This window comes from Microtus pennsylvanicus, chromosome 6 (assembly GCF_037038515.1).
Source record: "Microtus pennsylvanicus isolate mMicPen1 chromosome 6, mMicPen1.hap1, whole genome shotgun sequence".
In the NCBI taxonomy this organism is placed as follows: Eukaryota; Metazoa; Chordata; class Mammalia; order Rodentia; family Cricetidae; genus Microtus; species Microtus pennsylvanicus.
This window is the reverse complement of record NC_134584.1, coordinates 106,548,877-106,567,450: the sequence shown is the minus strand read 5'-3', so window position 1 is coordinate 106,567,450 and position 18,574 is coordinate 106,548,877. Positions and strand designations below refer to the sequence as shown.

General features: G+C 46.0%; 1 protein-coding gene across 3 annotated transcripts; it reads left to right on the top strand.

Moving 5' to 3' along the window:
• Nutf2 (nuclear transport factor 2) lies at positions 1 to 18,034 on the top strand. Of its 3 annotated transcripts, none has more exons than XM_075977139.1 (5): positions 1 to 114; positions 12,741 to 12,867; positions 14,626 to 14,697; positions 14,782 to 14,880; positions 17,521 to 18,034. In XM_075977139.1, exons 2-5 carry the CDS (start codon positions 12,769 to 12,771, stop codon positions 17,632 to 17,634), a joined length of 384 nt encoding a protein of 127 aa, XP_075833254.1. In that variant the 5' UTR covers positions 1 to 114; positions 12,741 to 12,768; the 3' UTR covers positions 17,635 to 18,034. The 3 variants fall into 3 exon arrangements, with proteins under 3 accessions (XP_075833254.1, XP_075833255.1, XP_075833256.1); XM_075977140.1 differs by lacking the exon at positions 1 to 114 and adding an exon at positions 487 to 582; XM_075977141.1 differs by lacking the exon at positions 1 to 114 and adding an exon at positions 12,543 to 12,625.
• Positions 18,035 to 18,574: the final 540 nt, after the last annotated feature.

Below are 18,574 nucleotides of genomic sequence, written 5' to 3'. Positions count from 1 at the left end.
TACGTTTCCCAGAGGGCAGCGGAACGGGCGAGGGAAGGCAGGGGGGAAGGGACAGTCGGTCGCAGACCGCGCTGGGTTGCCGCTGCCGCTGCCGCCATCGTGCCAGCCCCACGGGTGAGTGTTGGGGCCAGCTCGCCGGGGCGGGGGCTGGGCCGCAGGAGCCGCGTTCTAGGCCGCCGGGAGCTTCTGCTTCGAGGCCCTGGGAGGCCCCTCCCCTCTTCACACCCCCCCGGCGGCCCGAAGAGGCGCGGGGCCTGCACCATGTGTCGCGCGCGGCTCCGCCTCCCGCGGATTCTCTGCGGCCGCGGCCGGGGGAATGCTGAGAGCCTGACGGACGCCTGTCCGTGCAGTCCTGTGCCCTGGCTGTTGCGCCGGACTGCGTTGTGGCCATATCTTTTTTTCTGGTCTGGATGATCAGGATAGCTCTCAGGGCCCCACCCTGTGTGGCCTTCCCTGGCTTGCTCGAATCCTACAACCTCTGCAGGCAGGTTGGCGGGCCGACCCCAGACCCACGTCCCACCACCGGCCGGCGAAGATCCGGGGATGGGCAACGTCACCCAGCTCGCTCCAGAGCCAGCATGGGTAAGGGTTGCCCGCCTGCCGCTGCTGGGGCTTGGGACCATTGCCCGGTTCCAAACCATAGCCCGGCTAGGATGTAGGTGAACGCTTCTTTGCCTGATTGCCTGCTGGGAGTGCACGAAACTTAACCTCTACCTCGGTGGAACCTGTGCTGCATTGTCCAGCATGGAGGACAGGGGAGGGAATCTGGGGCGGGAGGGGATGCCTCGTGGGACTTTATCTCTAGTTAGTCTTAGAAAATCTGGACCTTGTGTCTTTGGAGAGGCAGCTCCCGGCTGGTAGGCCCAGCCTCCACACTTCTTTATCCATGACTAGGCTCCAGCTCTGGGGGTGGGTTGCCTGACTTTGTTATAATGGAGGAAGGATGCAAAAGAAGTGAAATTAGTTGTGTGAGTATGAGCCACCAAGGGTTTTGTTAGTTTCTCAGGCACGGCCCAATTCTGCAATCCATCAGAACTCCTAGAGTCAGCATCACGTAGCCTGAAGAAAGATGACTCCCGATGAGGTAGGATATAGTAGGTGAGGAAGTGAACTGCAAGCTGGAGGTCCTTGAGCCCAGAGCTGGACAAGAAAAGGTGGAAGGGACCTTGTGACTAGAACTCTGGTTTGGACAGTATTTGCCTCTTGAAGCTGGTTGCAGACCTGGAGCTGGAAGTCGCGGAATGTCTGGTTTCTCTTCACTTTTGCTGGCGCTGCCTTTGAGAACAGTCGAGAAGCTGGTTGGGCTTTGAGAAATTGCCTTAGTAATGGCACCATAGATCATCACATTGAGTTCCTGGAGAAGAGGTGTATATAACCAGTTACTATTAGGCAGGCTTTGAAGGCACTTCTGTGTGAGCGGTAGGGAAGCTTCTAGGACGTGGCTGAAGGCAGCTCTTGTCAGTTTGAACTCTCCGGCCGGTTACAGCTTCTGTGTCACAGTTCTCATAAGGACTAAAAAGCGGGTCAGTCCTGCAGATCTGGCCTGTGCAAGCAAGCAGAGTGCCGGCCTCTTAGAATGACTGCCTGGGCCAGAAGGCAGGAAGCCACTGTCTTCTGCCTACTGCTCCTTGGATATTTCCTCAGGTATTGTCTTTCTGGTGTTCACTTGAGAAGTTTTCTCTGCCCAGTCATTCACCCTAGTCAAAGGCAATAAACAGATTTATTTCCAGACTTTCTGGGAGTGGGTTCATAGATTTCTTGTTTAATCGCTAGCACTGAAAACACTGGGTGTGGTGGCACAAGCTTGAAATCCCAGTTCACTTAGCTTGAAAAGGAAGGAGCACGAGGATTAGAAGTTATATCTTCCGCTACATAGGAAATTCAAGGCCAGCCTGGGATATATGAGACCCTGTCTCGAAGAAACAAAACAAACTAGCTTGTCTGAGTTTCAGATGGGCTAGGTCTATTATGGCTGTAGATGAGTTTGCGTATTCCAAACTTCTGGGTAGCTTGTGATGGGACCTCCTTTATTATATATATGTGAGTGTGTGCAGTGCTAGGGATCAGACCCTAGATATTATAAGTGCTAGGCAATGTGTACTCCAGCACCTTGAGGATCAAAAAGATACAGTTCTCCAAAACTAGCCAGAAATAGGAATTTGGGTCTCTCCGTATTCCTCGGAAGTTCCTAGAAAAGGTTTCCAGAAACTTCTTTCTAGAGTAAACCATTGTTAGGCATCCTGATCCTGAGAAGCCCTTGATCTTTCTGGGCTTGGAAGGTCGCTGAGGTCTGAGAGATAAAGGAGAACCCTGAGGTTCTTCAGAATCTCTCTGTGCCCTCTCCTGCTCTGTAGAAAGTCATGGGACCTGACATAGGACATTGAGTATAGCTGCACAAACAAGTGACAAGAAAACTTGTGTGTCTTAGCTAATGGAATTATTTCTTAATTTTTTTTTTCATTTAGAAATATACTTTGTGGAGCCGGGTGGTGGTGGCGCACGCCTTTAATCCCAGCACTCGGGAGGCAGAGGCAGGCGGATCTCTGTGAGTTCGAGACCAGCCTGGTCTACAGAGCTAGTTCCAGGACAGGCTCCAAAAACCACAGAGAAACCCTGTCTCGAAAAACCAAAAAAAAAAAGAAAAAAAAGAAATATACTTTGTGTTTGACTCTGCATGTGCCACAGCTGTGGGGTCAGTTCTCGTCACCATATCATTAGGTCGTTAGGCAGCACAACAGGGACTTCACCTCTTGGGCTATCTCAGGAGCCTCAGTATAGCTATGTAATTCAGAGTAGTTCTGAACTTGCTGTATAGCCTAGGCTGGCCTTGAGTTACAATCGTCTTGTCTCAGCCTCCAAAGCTACTAGGATTATTGATGTACATCACCACAGTTGGCCTTTTAATATAAACTTTGATCCATTTCTAGAATCCCACTTCTGTCTGAACCTTGTGTTCCTTATTCTGCTGCCTCTGCAGTTAGTGCACTGAGAAAATGATAAAAATGCAGAATTCCCAAATTTTAGAATTAGGTGTCTTTTATCAAAAAGGTGGCAAATACCTGTAATTCTGGCACCTGTGATACTGAAGGCGTGATCATGCATTTCAGACCAACCCAGGATTACAAGACCTCCTTCTCGGGGCTGGAGAGATGGCTCAGTGGTTAAGAGCATTGCCTGCTCTTCCAAAGGTCCTGAGTTCAATTCCCAGCAACCACATGGTGGCTCACAACCATTTATAATGAGGTCTGGTGCCCTCTTCTGGCCTTCAGGCATACACACAGAATATTGTATACGTAATAAATATTTAAAAAAAAAAAAAGACCTCAGAAACATGAGGACAACAAAAAACCTTCCAAAAATTGGTTCTCAGCTGTGGGTCACAACCCATTGGGGGTTGACCTTTCACAGGGGTTGCTAATACCTTTGGAAAACCCAGATATTTACATTATGATTTATAACAGTAGCAAAATTGCAGTTACAAAGTAGCAATGAAAATGTATAACCTGAGGAATCTTATTAAAGTGTCACAGCATTAGGAAGGTTGAGAAACCACTGTTTTAGTGTAAGAGATACCCAAGTGGGTAAGAATGCTTGCTGTGCAAGTTTGAGGACCTAAGTTGTTTTTGTTGTTGTTTCGTTTTTTTGGTTTGTGTGTGTGCTTTTTAAAAAATATTTATTTATTATGTATGCAATATTCTGTCTGTATGCCTGCAGGCCAGAAAAGGGCACCAGACCTCATTACAGATGGTTGTAAGCCACCATGTGGTTGCTGGGAATTGAACTCAGGACCTTTAGAAGAGCATCTCCAGCTGCCTGTCACACCTTTCTTAATCTGTCCAGCCCGTGGGTGTGCTTTTTCGAGACAGAGTTTCTCTGTAGCTTTGGAGCCTGTCCTGGAACTAGCTCTTGTAGCTGGCCTCAAGCTCACAGAGATTTGCCTGCCTCTGCCTCCCCAGGGCTGGGATTAAAGGCTTGCACTGCTGCAACCTGGCAGGAACCTGAGTTTAAATCCCCAGCACCTACCCAAGCATTGTCAGAGGCTGACAGTTTTCTGTGGCTTGCTGACTGCCAGCCTAGCTCCAAGTTCAGTGAGACTGACTTGGGCTTCTTGTGATATTTAGGTACACACCTGCACAAGCGCATGCACACAAACACCATGCAAAAGAATGACTAATCTTAACACTCTGGAGCTTGAGGCAGGAGTGGGGGTTAAGAGTTTGAGGACAAGCCTTGTCATGGTGGCTCATACCTCTACTTCCAGTACTTGAGAGGCATAGGCAAATGGATCTCTGAGTTTGAGGCCAATCTGGTCTACAGAGTAAGTTCCAGGACAGCCAGAGCTACACAGAGAAACCCTGTCTCAAAAATCTAAAAAAAAGAAAAAGAAAAAAAAAAAAGACAGTCTGGATTATATAATGAGGCCATATATCAAAAAAAAAAAAACCCAAGATTCCCTTAAGCATTTAGCTTGACATGATCAAGGTTTGTTTTGTTTTTCTCTGAATGTTCAGATTTTTTTCTGAAAACATTCTTTTGTCCTTTTTGAATGTCTGACTCCGGGCTGAGGCTCCAGGGACACACGCAAACACATCTAGTCCTGGTGCTAGAGAGAGAAGGTGATGGAGTAATGTTGGCGGTTTATGCTGAAGGCTTAGCTGGAGAGAACTGGCACTCTAGTTCTTTATAGGATTAGAGTGCTGAAGAGCAAAGACTTAGTGGCACAACCTTCTCTCCAGTGTCTGGTAAAAACCAGAGGAGTCTGCAAGTTCCCAGGATGCCTGGGAATGTCACCTACCTTGTCTGCCTGAAACATGGCATGTAACACCTCTTAATTGAGATCCCTCTTGAGCAGCTTGATTCAAGTGATGAATCCTTGGAATTCTGTCCTGTTCCTCCAGCTTCCACCTCTGGATTGGCTTGGATTATCTCATAGGTCTGTGTGCCTTCACTGTCCTGTTTAGGTAGAGCTAGGGATCAAACTGGGCTTGTGGTAGTCTCTGGCCAGCACTCTACCCACTAAACCACTTGTTCCTTAAGTGGAAACCAGAACATCTTTCTAGGATGAAAGATTAGAGGAGGCTTCCCCAATGAAGGATCACCAGAACTGGTCACAGGGATTTTGAGTATGGAGTCAAGTGATGGCCATTGCAGACTATATTTTAGTTTATTCTCACTGGGGCCTCTAGCGTGAGAATAGTCTCTTGGAGCCAAGGGAAGTAGAAAAGTATTTTCCAAGATGGACATTGAAAGTTAGGCAGAGGTCTACGGCCAACCACCCTGAACACACCCAGTCTCGTCTGATCTCAGAAGCTAAGCAGGGTCATACCTGGTTAGTACTTGGGTGGGAATACTGGGTGCTATAGACTTTAAAGAAAAAAAAAAGTTAGGCAGAAGGGGGCTGGAGAGATGGCTCAGCAGTTAAGAGCACTAGCTGTTCTTCCAGAGGTCCTGAGTTCACATCCCAGCAACCACATGGTGGCTCACAATCTCTGGGGTTTGTTTTGTTTTGAGACAGGGTTTCTCTCTGTAACAGTCCTGGCTTTCCTGGAACTCACTGAAATCTATATGCCTCTGTCTCCCAAGTGCTGGAAGTAAAGGCAACTCTCCTTCCTTCCTTCCTTCCTTCCTTCCTTCCTTGCTTCCTTCCTTCCTTCCTTTTTTGTCTTTTCAAGACAGCGTGTCTCTAGCTGTCCTGGAACTGGCATCTTAGATAGAAGGTGTGGGTGAGTGAGACATGGGTTACTGAGCCACTTAATGTTGAGCGGGATTGCCCAAAACTGACAACCCCAGAGAACAGCCAGCCCATACATTAATCCACTTCGTCAAAAAAAGTTATTAAGGGGGCTGGAGAGATGGCTCAGTGGTTAAGAGCATTGCCTGCTCTTCCAAAGGTCCTGAGTTCAATTTCCGGCTACCACATGGTGGCTCACAACCATCTGTAAAGAGGTCTGGTGCCCTCTTCCAGCCTGCAGGCATACACACAGACAGAATATTGTATATAATAAATAAATAAATATTTAAAAAAGTTATTAAGGACTTGGCCAGATACCATGGAAATGGGTGATTAGGACTACTCTGGTCAGGAAGAGAGGCCACAATGTAAACATGATGCACAGACAAGGTGATGAATGCTAAGAAGAGCAATACAGGAGATAAAATGAGTAAGCTGACTTTGGGGCATGACGTGGCTGATGTACCATGAACTCACAGCAGCAGCTATCTGCATAAGATTGGGTCCCTGACATTTCATGGGGGGGGCACATAAGACTCCCACCCCTCCCTGAAGAGCTGCAAACAGCGAATAGTTAATGATTGCTGAGAGGGGGAGTTATTCGTGGTGTTGACTTTGTGGTTTGCCCTGCTCAAGAAAATAGCCCTCCTCACTCATGCTTATGCAAGTAACTTTAATTAAATGGAAAGAAGGTTTGGTGGGAGAAGGAAGGGGATTTGAGAAGACAGTGAGGGAGAATATGATCAAGTCATATCTCTATGAAATTGTGAAAGGATGAAGATGAGTATAGTCAGGGAAGGTATCAGTGAAGAGGTGACATTCGAATTGACACATGACAGGGAGCCAGGTGTCTAGTTGCAAGAATGGTCCAGGTATAAGAAGCAGTGACAGAACTGGTGTGTTACAGCATCAAGCCTTGCTTAAATTCGTTGGGCTCCTGGAAGTCTCGTGAGGAGGAGTAGCTGCCTAATAGGTAAAGGTGTTTACTGCCAAGCCTGACAACCAGCCTTCGTTTCCTTGGACTCTAGTGTTGGAAAGAGAGAACCAAGTCCTGCGAGTTTTCCTCTGACCTCTACACGTTTCGGCTCAAACACACACACCCCTAAATGAATGCAATCAAAGAAGCAGTGACTACAAAGCTCTCCGGTGTGAATGGGCTCAGTCTGTACAGAAACTAGCAAAATGCCCAGCATGGTTGCTAAAGAGGGAAGAGGGTAGGTGGGTGGCAAAGTCAAAATTAGACAGCCAGGAGGGCCAAGTGACCTAGGGCCTTGAAGAAAAAGTAGTAGTAAGGCTTTGCTCCAGATACTATGGACGTCATTGTGAGGCTGTAGAACGTGAGCTATATACTGCAGATTTTTATATCATGAGACTATAGAGGCAGGATTCCTTTTTAAATAGGTTTATATTTAATTTATTTGTATGAGTGTTTTGCCTGCATGTATATATGGGTACCTGCTGCTGGGAATTGAACCCATATCCTTTGAATAATTGCTCCTTTATTTGTCTGTTTATTTTTGGTTTTTTGAGACAGGGTTTCTCTGTGGAGCCTATCCTGGAACTATCTCTAGTCCCGGCTGGTGGCCTCAAACTCTCAGAAATGAGCCTGCTTCTTCCTCCCGAGTGCTGGGACTAAAGGCCAGCGCCTGACCAACAAGTGCTCTTAACCACTGAGTCAACTCCAGCCCAAAGGCAAATTTTTATAAGTTTCTATTGCAAGCTCAGCACATTTAGTGTTCTCCACTGGACCTAAGTGATGAGTCTTCAGATATGAGATCATCTGTCTGTGGAATTAGTGATTTGTTTTGTTTTTTCAAGACAGGGTTTCTCTATGTAACAGCCCTAGCTCTCCTCCTCCTCCTCCTCCTCCTCCTTTCCTGAAACAGGGTTTCTCTGTTTAGCCCTGGCTGTCCTGGAACTCATTCTGTAGACTGGGCTGGCCTTGACTCAGAGATGTACCACCACTGCCCTGTTTTGATGGTTGGAATCTTGGCGATCTGAACAACCTGAAATTATTGACAAGATTTGTCCATTTCTACCTTTGTGCATGATTGGCAGAGTTACAGCTTTGTGATTCTCAGAGGATCTTTGTACTACCACATACCTAAGGGTCCAGAAAGACTGACCTTGAGGAGCTTGGCCTTAGTCTGTGGACTAGTGGGTGCAGCCAGAGATGGTATGGTTCCTAGTGTCTTACAAGAGCCCTAGAATCCACAGGATGAGAATGTTAGTACTCGGGCATCTGTATGGCCTGCCCTTGGCTCTGGCAGGATACCTGTGCAACTGCAGCCACTAAGAGCTCCTGTGCAGATTCCCTAAGTCCCTTTTGTTTAAAGGGGCCTTGTCCACCTTTTCCCTCCCTCCTTCCCTCTCTCTCTCTTTCTCTCTCTCCCCCTCCCCCCTTTTCCCATTTCCTTTAAAAAAAAAACCTCTATGTGAGCCCTGTCGTGTGGTGTTTCTCTGTTGTGCTGTTTTTAAAATTACAACATTGGTTCACTGTCAGAACCCTAAGGGCAGGCCATACGATGCTTGAATACTAACAAGGACAGTTGTCAATGTCATGTGAGACTGCATCTCTGAGTCTGGTTTTCAGACTTTTGCTTTCACAGTAAGCATGCAAAGAACAAGCTCGGAGTTTTCTGGCTATTCTGAGGAAGCATGTAGCCCTGTCTGGACACCTCCCACGGGGGAGTTGTTGATGGGAGAGGGCCTCTACATTCTGCTTCTTTTTGCATTTGGAAATGCTGTTTTAAAACTGAGTTGAAAAGGTTGTAGGTTTTGAGTAAGCTATTAAATCTGTGGTTTGCATGCCTCTGCATTCTATGCTGAGAAGGATGTGTGTGTGAGAGGATTGTGTGTGAAAATGACCCAGTGACCCGGTGTGGTGGGCACACCCACCTTTAATCCCAGCACTCTGAGTTCAAGGCCAGCCTGGTCTACAAAACAGTTCCAGGATAGCCAGGACTGTTATGCAAAGAAACCCGGTATTGAAACAAAACAAAAACACAAAAAAACAGGGAAAGCCCACATGGGAGAAATAGGGCTTCAAGGCAGAGGAACAGAGCTGGGGTCAGCATTGGTGTCTGGTAAGAGTTGATCAGTGACTTGGGGGAAAGAATGAGAATTGACAGCCGGGCGATGGTGGCGCACGCCTTTAATCCCAGCACTCGGGAGGCAGAGGCAGGTGGATCTCTGGGAGTTCGAGACCAGCCTGGTCTACAGAGCTAGTTCCAGGACAGGCTCCAAAGCCACAGAGAAACCCTGTCTCGAAAAACCAAAAAAAAAAAAGAAGAGAAAAAGGAATTGACCAAGAAAGTGATTGTATCCTGGATAGGGATTCACCTTTGCAAAAATGCTGGTGAGCAAGCTCTGGACCTGGGGTGTGTGTGTGTGTATGTGTGTATGTGTGTGTGTGGTGCTAGATCCAGATAAGAGTGAATGGCTGGAAAGATAGGGGTGGGTATAGATGACCCCCAGCAGAGCTTGGAGAGTTTTATATTTTTTTGTTTGTCTTACCCTTTTTGTTGTTGTTTTGTTTTTATTATTGTTTACTTTTGAGACTGGGTCTATTGTAACTCTGGGTGTCCTAGAACTTACTATGTAGACCAGTCTACTTCCAAACCCTGTAGATCTCTGCCTCCTGAGCTGAAAGTAGAGATGTGCACTGCTTCTTGCTCCTTTTTTATGTATTTTATTTGTATGGGTATTTTTTCTGCATAAATATCTGCACCACATTCGAGCCTGCTGCCCTTGAGTTGCAGAAGTTGTGGGCCTTCGTGTGGCTTCTGGGAATTGAACCCAGGTCCTCTAGAAGAGCAGCCAACACTTTTAGTTACCCCCACCTTATTTATTTATTTTGAGACTTACTCTGTAGCCCAGGCTAGTCTCACTGTTGTCACTGAGGTGATCTTGATTTTCCAACAATTTTTTCACCTCAGCATCCCGAAAACTTGGGTTTTAGGCGTATGTCACACCTAGCAGCTTGTCTTGTGTGGTTTTGGTTTTTTGTTTTTGTATGTCTGTGTGACCAGAAGAGGGTATCATCAGATCATTTGGAGGTGGAGTTAGAAGCAGCTATAAGCTGAACTCTGGTCCTCTGAAAGACTGGGAAGCACTAGTGACCTGAGGCGCTCCAGTCCCTCTCTTTGTTGTTTTTGTTTTAGTTTGGTTGGTTGAGACAAGGTTTCACTATGTAGCTCTGGGTGGCCTCGAACTCAGCCGAGATCCTCCTGCCTCTGCCTCCAGGTGCTAGAATTAAAGGCCTGCACAACACCACACCCGGATCCTATTATTTTTTGAATAAGTCTCAAATAAGTTTTCACTGTGCAATCTGGTGGCCTGAAACTCACAACAGTCCTACTGTGCCTACCAAGTGCTGGAATTACAGGCGTGCTCCAGGTACCTGGCTGCTTGTTTTGAGATGTGTCTTGCTATGTAGCTCTGGCCTGCCTGTAACTCATTATTCTCTCCTTTAAAATTGCCTGAGTGCTGGGGCTGGAGAGATGCACTGCCATACTGGGTTTAGGATTTGGCTTTAACCCAAAGGCAGCAGTGTTGAAGGAAACTTGTTCAGTCATACAAAACCATGTCAGCCCTGTCTGAATGAGCTTTAGACAAGCCCTTCTAAATTGTTCAACCTCACCTAAGTTTACTCTCTGTAAAGCAAGATGGCAGTGGAACATCACATGTCATGTTTGGGTACGTGGAAATAAATGCACGGAGGTCGAGCAGGCTTAGAGTAAGGCTGGTGTTGGCTCCTGGAGCTGCTTTTGGTATCCTTAAACAAAGATCTTTATGCAGTCTTTTTTGGGGATTTTCTTTTTGTTGTTTTACTTTTGAAACAAGGTCTCAAACCCAGGCTTGACCTCGAACTCCCTGTGTACCCAAGGGATGGACACCTTGAGATTTTGACCCTTCTGCCTCTACCCTGTCTCAAAACAAGCAAAAACAAAACAAAATCCTACCTAACTGGATGTGGTAGTAAGTCTTTAATCCTAGCACTAAGGAGGAAATGTCAGATGGATAACAGTCCAGCCTGGTCGATGAAGCAAGTTCTAGGCCAGCCAGTCTGGGCTGCATAGTGAGATTCTCCCCGATGAGAGAGTCATAGGATAAATAGAACAGTACTACTGAAAGAAAAAACACCCTCCTTCTTATGTCAGCCTTACCATGTGCCAGCACTTGACTTGGTTCTGGATTTATTTCCAGCCTTACTTAATCTTGCTTCCATCTCTGACTTCGTAGTTTCCTACCCCGGTCTGTTTTAGTGGTGCTTTCTTCGGCTTGGTATGTTCTTTTCTAGGACCTCCCCTGAGAACTGCCCAGCCTTGGTGTGATCTGAGGGCAGAAGGAAGAGTGACCCTCATTATTTCTGCAGCTTTTTTCGAGAGCTCTTGGGAACTGGGCAGAGTCTTTTTCTTAGGGTTTTTGTGGCATTGGGACATGTTGAGTGAATACTAAGGTAGAAGAGACAGAGATGTGAGGGCGTGAAAATGTGGAAATTTGGAAACGTGACCAAGATTGCATGTGAAACTAGTAGTAGGTCCTGTGCTTCCATTTATTGATTTGTTTCTTGGCACAGATGTGAACTGGGACACACCTAATGTTCCTGTGTACAGGCGTGGCGCAGTCCAGGCTTTCTCCTATGACTTGTTTTAGACTTTCCTGGACATTTCTTAGTCATCTGAGCATAGAGTTTCTATTTTTAGTTGCAACTACCTCCTAGGGAACTTAAAATAAAACTGGCTTCATTTCCTGGCCTTTCATTGGCTAGAGGATCCGTCATAAGCTAGAGGATTGGATTTATTTCTATTTCTCTACTCTGTCCCTTCCTGCTAGCTCCTCTGGCCTTGGCTGAGGTCTTAGTGACGGTAGTAACTTAGTATTTACCGTGTCAAACAATCACTTTACTAAATCTGATTGGCAGAGAAGCTACATAGCCACCAGTATGCCCAGGGTCAACATCTTAGTTTTGCAGAGGAGGCTGTGGAAGCCCTAGAAGCAGTGACTTGGATTAGCTCCTACTGCAGCTAATGGTTTTCTGCTGGGCTGAAATTATCTTCTTACTGTTTTGTCTGAAACATATTATCAGGATAGAGGGTGTGCTCCTCTGCAGTCAGATCCATGCAGAACAAACAATACCTGGGTGTGTAGGGCCCATAGGAAGTGCAGGCTGCCTTTTTCTTGAAGGGCTTGCTTTGACAAACCCCTGAGATATATCGGTATCCCTGGGATCATGGCCTCTAGCTGGTGGGGTTTCCCCTTCAGGAAGAGGACAGTTGGTGAGACGGCTGATGTGCAGAGGTGCTACTTCCCACTCACAGCCTCCATCTAGTTCCTTTCTCTTCCTTCTGCCAGTTCTGGAGTGAGAGGAGGATGTCATTGTCACCAAAGCAGATCACCTGCCTCAGAGTTGTTAGGTGGCTGGCTCCTTAGGACTTCCTGTGGTCAGGAGTGGGGTCTTTAGAAGCTATGTGTGTCGTTCGTTCCCCTTCTCCCCTCCCACGTCCCATTGCCAGCACATCCCTGAGACATTGTTGGAGGCTTGAAGGCTAAAAAAGAAACATTCTACACAGATACATCAGTAGTTTCTGGTCTGATCAGTAGTTAGAATGACAGTAACTGGCCTTAGAGGTTATTGAGAGGATTAAAAGAAAATATGGACTGGGACCAGTGTTTAGTTCCTTCTTCTCCCTTACTGGGCATTATAGGGCTATTTTGGTATTCCTTTGCCCCAGTTACATGCTCAGCACCCATCTCATATAACTGGCATCTCTCTATCATCAACCTGGAGCTCCTTAGAAGATGGGCTAAACGTGGTTTCTACCACTGGTTGGGGTTCGTAAGGTCTCCTATGAGATCCCCAGGGCTTTGTCATATACCCTAAAAGAACAGGTATCAACAAAGGATTTACCTGCATGAGATTAGGAAGACAAAGGTCAGTGCTGACTACTTCATGCTTCTGTGATGTTAACTCTTCTGCCTTTCTTTGTTTTGCTGTTCTTTGCAGGTCTTGGTGAGGTGGGTGACTCTCCAGGATGGGAGACAAGCCAATTTGGGAGCAGATTGGATCCAGCTTTATTCAGCATTACTACCAATTATTTGATAACGACAGAACCCAGCTAGGCGCAATTTACGTAAGTCTCCAACATGAGAGCCAGAATAGGACCCTAAGAAATTAATTTTTTAAAATATTTATTTATTTATCATATATACATTATTCTGTCTACATGTATGTCTGCATGCCAGAAGAGGGCACCAGACCCCATTACAGATGGTTGTGAGCCACCAAGTGGTTGCTAGGAATTGAACTCAGGACCTTTGGAAGAGCAGGCAATGCTCTTAACCTCTGAGCCACCTCTCCAGCCCAGAAATTAATTTTTGAATATCAGAGTGGGGATTCCCATTCCATGTAGTTGGCACCTCATCAGGGCACATAGTCCTAGAGTACCTCTCTTCCAGAGGAAGTAGCAGCAGTCAGAGACTAGGACTCATTTTCCTCTGGAGGCAGCAGCCGTGAGCATTTGCAATGCAAAGCTGGCTTCTGGAGGTCATTTGAGACCAGAACACCTGAGTGCTCATGGGGATCAAGTAGTTAACCCAAGGAATCTTCTAGGCAAGCAGATTACTTGATGGGCTTTTTGAGACAGTTTCTCTGTGTAGTTCTGGCTGTCTTAGAACTAGCTCTGTAGGCCCAGGCTGGCGTGCACCACCACCACTGCCCAGCACTTGATGCTTTAAGAATAGTAATGCTGGACAGTGCCTCCTAGCCCCTGGAAGGCAGAGACAGAGACAGGTGGCTCTCTGTGAACTTGAGTAGAGCCTGGTCTATAGAGGAGTTCCAGGACAGTCTCCAAAGCTACAGAGAAACTGTCAGGGGGGAGGGGGGAGAGGATAACAATGACAGGAGGAGCCTTGGAGCCTGGTTGGGCTGTCAGAGGTTATTAGTTTCTCTTCCACAGTGTCAGATTTCATTCAGAAATTTTAGAAAAAAAGAAAGACATCTTAGCATTTGAGAGACCAAATTCATAACAGATGACATAAATTGTCTTTATGAGTTAGAGGGATTGAGCCCAGGTCTGTCACTGGCTAAGCATGGTAGCATGTCCCTTTGATCCCAGCACTTGGGAGACAGTCAGAAGGATCTAGCCAGTCAGGGCTACACAGTGAGACTGGTTTACAAAGTTGGGGAGGGTGTGTGTGTTAATAAGGACATTTTGATAATCTTTTTGTTTTGTTTTTTATAGACAAGGTTTACCTGTGTAATTCTGACTGTCTTAAAACTCTCTCTGTAGACCAGTCTGGCCTAGAACTCAGAGATCCTCTTGCCTCTGCCTTCTAAATGGTATGATTAAAGGTGTGCAGCTCTACCACCTGGCTGATAATCTTTTAGAGTGAAACAATGGTATATAATCTAGAAAGTTTGCTGGGCATTGTAGCATAAACCTCTAATCACAGCATTGGAAGGCTAAGGCAGACGGATCTTTTGAGTTTGAGGTCAGCTAGGGCTACAAAGTGAGACTCTGCCTCAAAAAATAATGAAATAAAAAAGAATTAAGGAATTTCTTTTGTTTTTTGAGACAGGGTTTCTCGGTACCCCTGGCTGTGCTGGAACTCGCTCTGTAGACCAGGCTGGCCTGAAGTCAGAGGTCCACCTGCCTCTGCCTCCCAAGTGCTAGGACCACCGCCCTGCAGAAATAAAGAACTTCTAACTTAGAAATTATTACTAGTATAAATTTGGGATTCACCCTTAATTTTTCTCTTGTTTCCAGACAAGTAAACAGGTATAGACTCATTTCCCCAAGCAAGACCCTTTTGAGAACTTTTTTCTTTCTTGTTTCTTTTAAGGCCTTAGACTGCTGAGGCCCTGACTCTATTTTCTATGTACTTTTCAGATTGATGCATCATGCCTTACGTGGGAAGGACAGCAGTTCCAGGGGAAAGCTGCCATTGTGGAGAAGTTGTCTGTAAGTAAAGCCCAGAACTGAGAAACAGGTAGTTTATCTCATGCCCTTCTGACCTCAGCCTGCCTCCCATTCTTTGTCTTGCAGAGCCTTCCGTTCCAGAAAATCCAGCATAGTATCACGGCACAGGACCATCAGCCTACACCAGATAGCTGTATCATCAGCATGGTTGTAGGCCAGCTCAAGGTAGTAGTGCCACTGTGTTTGAGGGTAGTCGTGGGTAGGCAAAGCAAGGCCCTGGGCTAGCTACTACCTTCTCTGTGGATATCAGGATGTGGTGTGTTTATTGAGGGACATCCAGAGTGACTGTCAAAACAAAAGCCAAAGTAACTGCCTATGTGTGCCTTTTTCTTTTCTTCTGTGGCGTTTTGAGATAGGGTTTTGATGTGGGATTCTGTATGCTGTGAATACCATTGATAAATAAAGAAATTGCCTTGGCCTTTTGATAAGGCAGAACTTAGGTAGGCGGGGAAAACTAAACTGAATGCTGCCAGAAAGGAGACAGAGTCAGAGAGAAGCACATAGCCTGCTGGAGACAGACGCTGAGAGCTTTTCCTGGTAAGCCACAGGCATGTGGCAATGCACAGATTACTAGAAATAAGTTAAATTAATATGTAAGAGTTAGCTGGTAAGAAGCTAGAGCTAATGGGCCAAGCAGTGACTTAATTAATACAGTTTCTGTGTCATTATTTCGGTCTGAGCAGTCGGGCCAACAAGCGGCCTCTAACAACAGGGTTTCCAGTGAGCCTAGCCTTTTAATGGCTTAGCCATCTCTCCAGCCCGAGATAGGGTTTCTTTGAGTGGCTTGACTGTCCTAGAACTAACTCACTCTGTAGACCAGTCTGGCCTCAAACTCAGAGATCCCACCAGCTCATAGTTCTGCTTTAGCCTCTCCAGAGCCAGTGTTACAGGTGTGAGCCATCACATGAAGAAGTCATGTTTTTCTTAACTCCCACATCCCACCCCTTCCCACCTGAATGCTTTCCCTTATTTTTTAGTGAATAAAAAATATTTTTTGAGATGGTCTCATGTAGCCCGAAGTGATCTCATTTTCTCTGTGTAGCTAGGATCATCTTGAACTCTAATCCTCCTGCCTCTACTTCTCAAGAGCTCCAATTACAAGTGTGTGCCAATCCATATAGCTTTATTTATTTATTTTGAGTCAGAGTCTCACCATATTCCAGCCTTATCTCAACATTTTGATCCTAGAATGCTGGGATTACATGCATGAGTCACCAGATATTTTGGGGTTTTTTGTTTGGTTTTGGAACTAGCTCTTGTAGACCAGGTTGGCCTCAAACTCAAAGTGATCCACCTGTCTCCGCCTCCCGAGTGCTGGGTTTAAAGGCATGTGCCACCACTGCCTGGCAACATTTTTTTTTAAAGATTTGTTTATTTATTATGTATTCAGTGTTCTGTCTGCATGTATGCCTACAGACCAGAAGAGAGCACCAGATCTCATTATACAGATGGTTGTGAGCCACCATGTGGTTGCTGGGAATTGAACTCAGGACTTCTGGAAGAACAGTCAGTGCTCTTAACCTCTGAGCCATCTCTCCAGCCCCCTCCTTTTCCCTTCTTAAGTCCTTATCCTTATCGACATCCTTACTGTCATCCTCGTAGTCAGATAGTGTTTTCAAAGGCAGGACAAATTGGCTGACCCCTTGGCCAGATCTCAGCTTTCTGGGAATATGTTGTGGTAGGTCTCTGTGTATGTCCACATTTCCCCTCGACTTCCTGCATCCAGTATGGGTGTGGAAGGGGAGTATTTGGGTCCAGTATGTATGTGGAAAGAGTGTCTTGAGCCTCTTTATTGGACCTGGAGGGAACACCTACAAGTCCGGCCTTATTCTTCTGCCAGTTTCTTTTGCCTTTTCTTAGTGCCCTGCCCAGAACCAGCAAGCCAATAGGCCCTTAGAGTTGAGGAGGTATTTCCAAAGAGCCCATTGTCCCCTTCGTAGACTGAGGCCATAATTCTTCCTGGTGTTTCTGTCCAACCTGGAGCTTCAAGTGACCAATTTGCCTCCTTGTTGGCTGTAGTTCTTAGAAAAAAAATGATGCTGAGAACCGCCTGTTAACTAGGCTTTCTCCTCATTTTCTGAGTTCTGGTTAGAGGTTTGGGGCCTGCATTAGTACTTTTGCAGTACATTGCTGGTCATTTCCCCATCTTACCCCACCCCTTATAAAATTGTGACCCTAAAATGAAATTTGTGTGTTTGTTATTTTACTTATTTGGGTTTTGAGGGGGCTTATTTGTTTGATTCTTTGTTTTGCACTGGCAGACATGTCTCACCATGCCCACTGTGAACCCAGTTTTGAACCTTAAATCATTTTACCAGACAATTAGTTTTAGCAGTAATTTCTTCTGATTGGACTAATTGGCTTTGTTGACTAAGATTGCTTATGGTTTTTTGATACTATAAATTAAATGGTAAGTGCTACAAGATTCTTTAATTTTTTTTAAAATTTTTTTTTATAACATCTACCCAGAGACAGTGTTGTACAGAGACAGGCAGGTCCTCTGCTCTGAGCAGTGCACGTTCAAACGTACCTATGCTGTACTGGAATTCAGGTTTAAGACAGTAAGTGCCTAGCTGGGCGGTGGTGGAGCAGGCCTTTAATCCCAGCATTAATGAGGCAGAGGCAGGTAGATCTTTGTGAGATTGAGTTCCAGGACTGCCAGAGCTACATAGAGAAACCATCTCAAAAAAAAAAAAAAAAGACAGTAAGTGCCTAAAGTCTGTGTTAAATACCTTGTTCTACCACTGAACATCCTTCCTGCTCCTTGGCCCTATTACCGAATCCTTTCTTTTCTCATCCATACAGGCCGATGAAGATCCCATCATGGGTTTCCACCAGATGTTTCTATTAAAGAACATCAACGACGCTTGGGTTTGCACCAATGACATGTTCAGGCTTGCCCTGCACAACTTCGGCTGACCTCCTGGCCAGACGCTCACGCTGTTTCCTCCTCCCTCCTCTTCCCAATACTATCTCACTCCTCCAGATGCTCCAAATATCATACACAAATGAGCAGGGCCGAGGTGGGAGTGGGTGCAGTGCGCTTCTGTCACCACGGTGTTGTGCATGATGTTTGGATGCTAGACTAGTTGCATCTGACAGGAGACGTTTGTGTTGTACCAGCGCATGCCTTGGAAAGACTTAAGTAATGCAAAAGATTGTCGGTTTTTGTTTTATTTCATTTTTTAATCTACTGACAAGTTGCTCTAGTAACCCAAAGAAGTGAAGGAGAAAGCAGCTGCCTCACCACCCAGATATTGATTTGTTCAGATGTTTCAATGCCTCATGATACAATAAAACCACAAAAGTTTTCTTAACAGTTTAAATTGTTTTAATTAGTTAAATAGTTGGCTGGGCATCAACAGTTCTGGCCACTTGTCCCTCATGCTGCCCTCCCATCTCTGACTACCGTAACAGTACCTGCTGCCAGGAGCAAATTGACTGAAGTTAGCAGTCCCAACTAAATTTCTCTCAAGCCTGCTAAGGCTGAGTTCTCCTCAGCCCACTTGGGCTTTGGAAAGCAGGAAGAGCTGGAAGCAGGTCTGACCTGAAGCTTGTCGTGTACTGAAGGCTCTTCAGTCGGTTCTGTCTGACATTTCCTGTGGCCTCTGCTCTGAGTAGGTGGTTTGGGTCTAGTAGCAGGGTAGGTGATTCTCCTTTAGCAGCAGAAAGGCCTTGATAAATACGGTTTTCCATGTTTAGACTCTCTGGGTGGAAGTCCCAGGAGGAGGGACCTGCTCTATCCCCAAAACAGAATCAGATTCAGAGTGCCCACATTCCCCATGCAAAACAAGAGATGCTGTTCTGCCTGCTTGGGATATTAGCCAGGCCCCACTGAATTGGAGTATAAATTCCACAT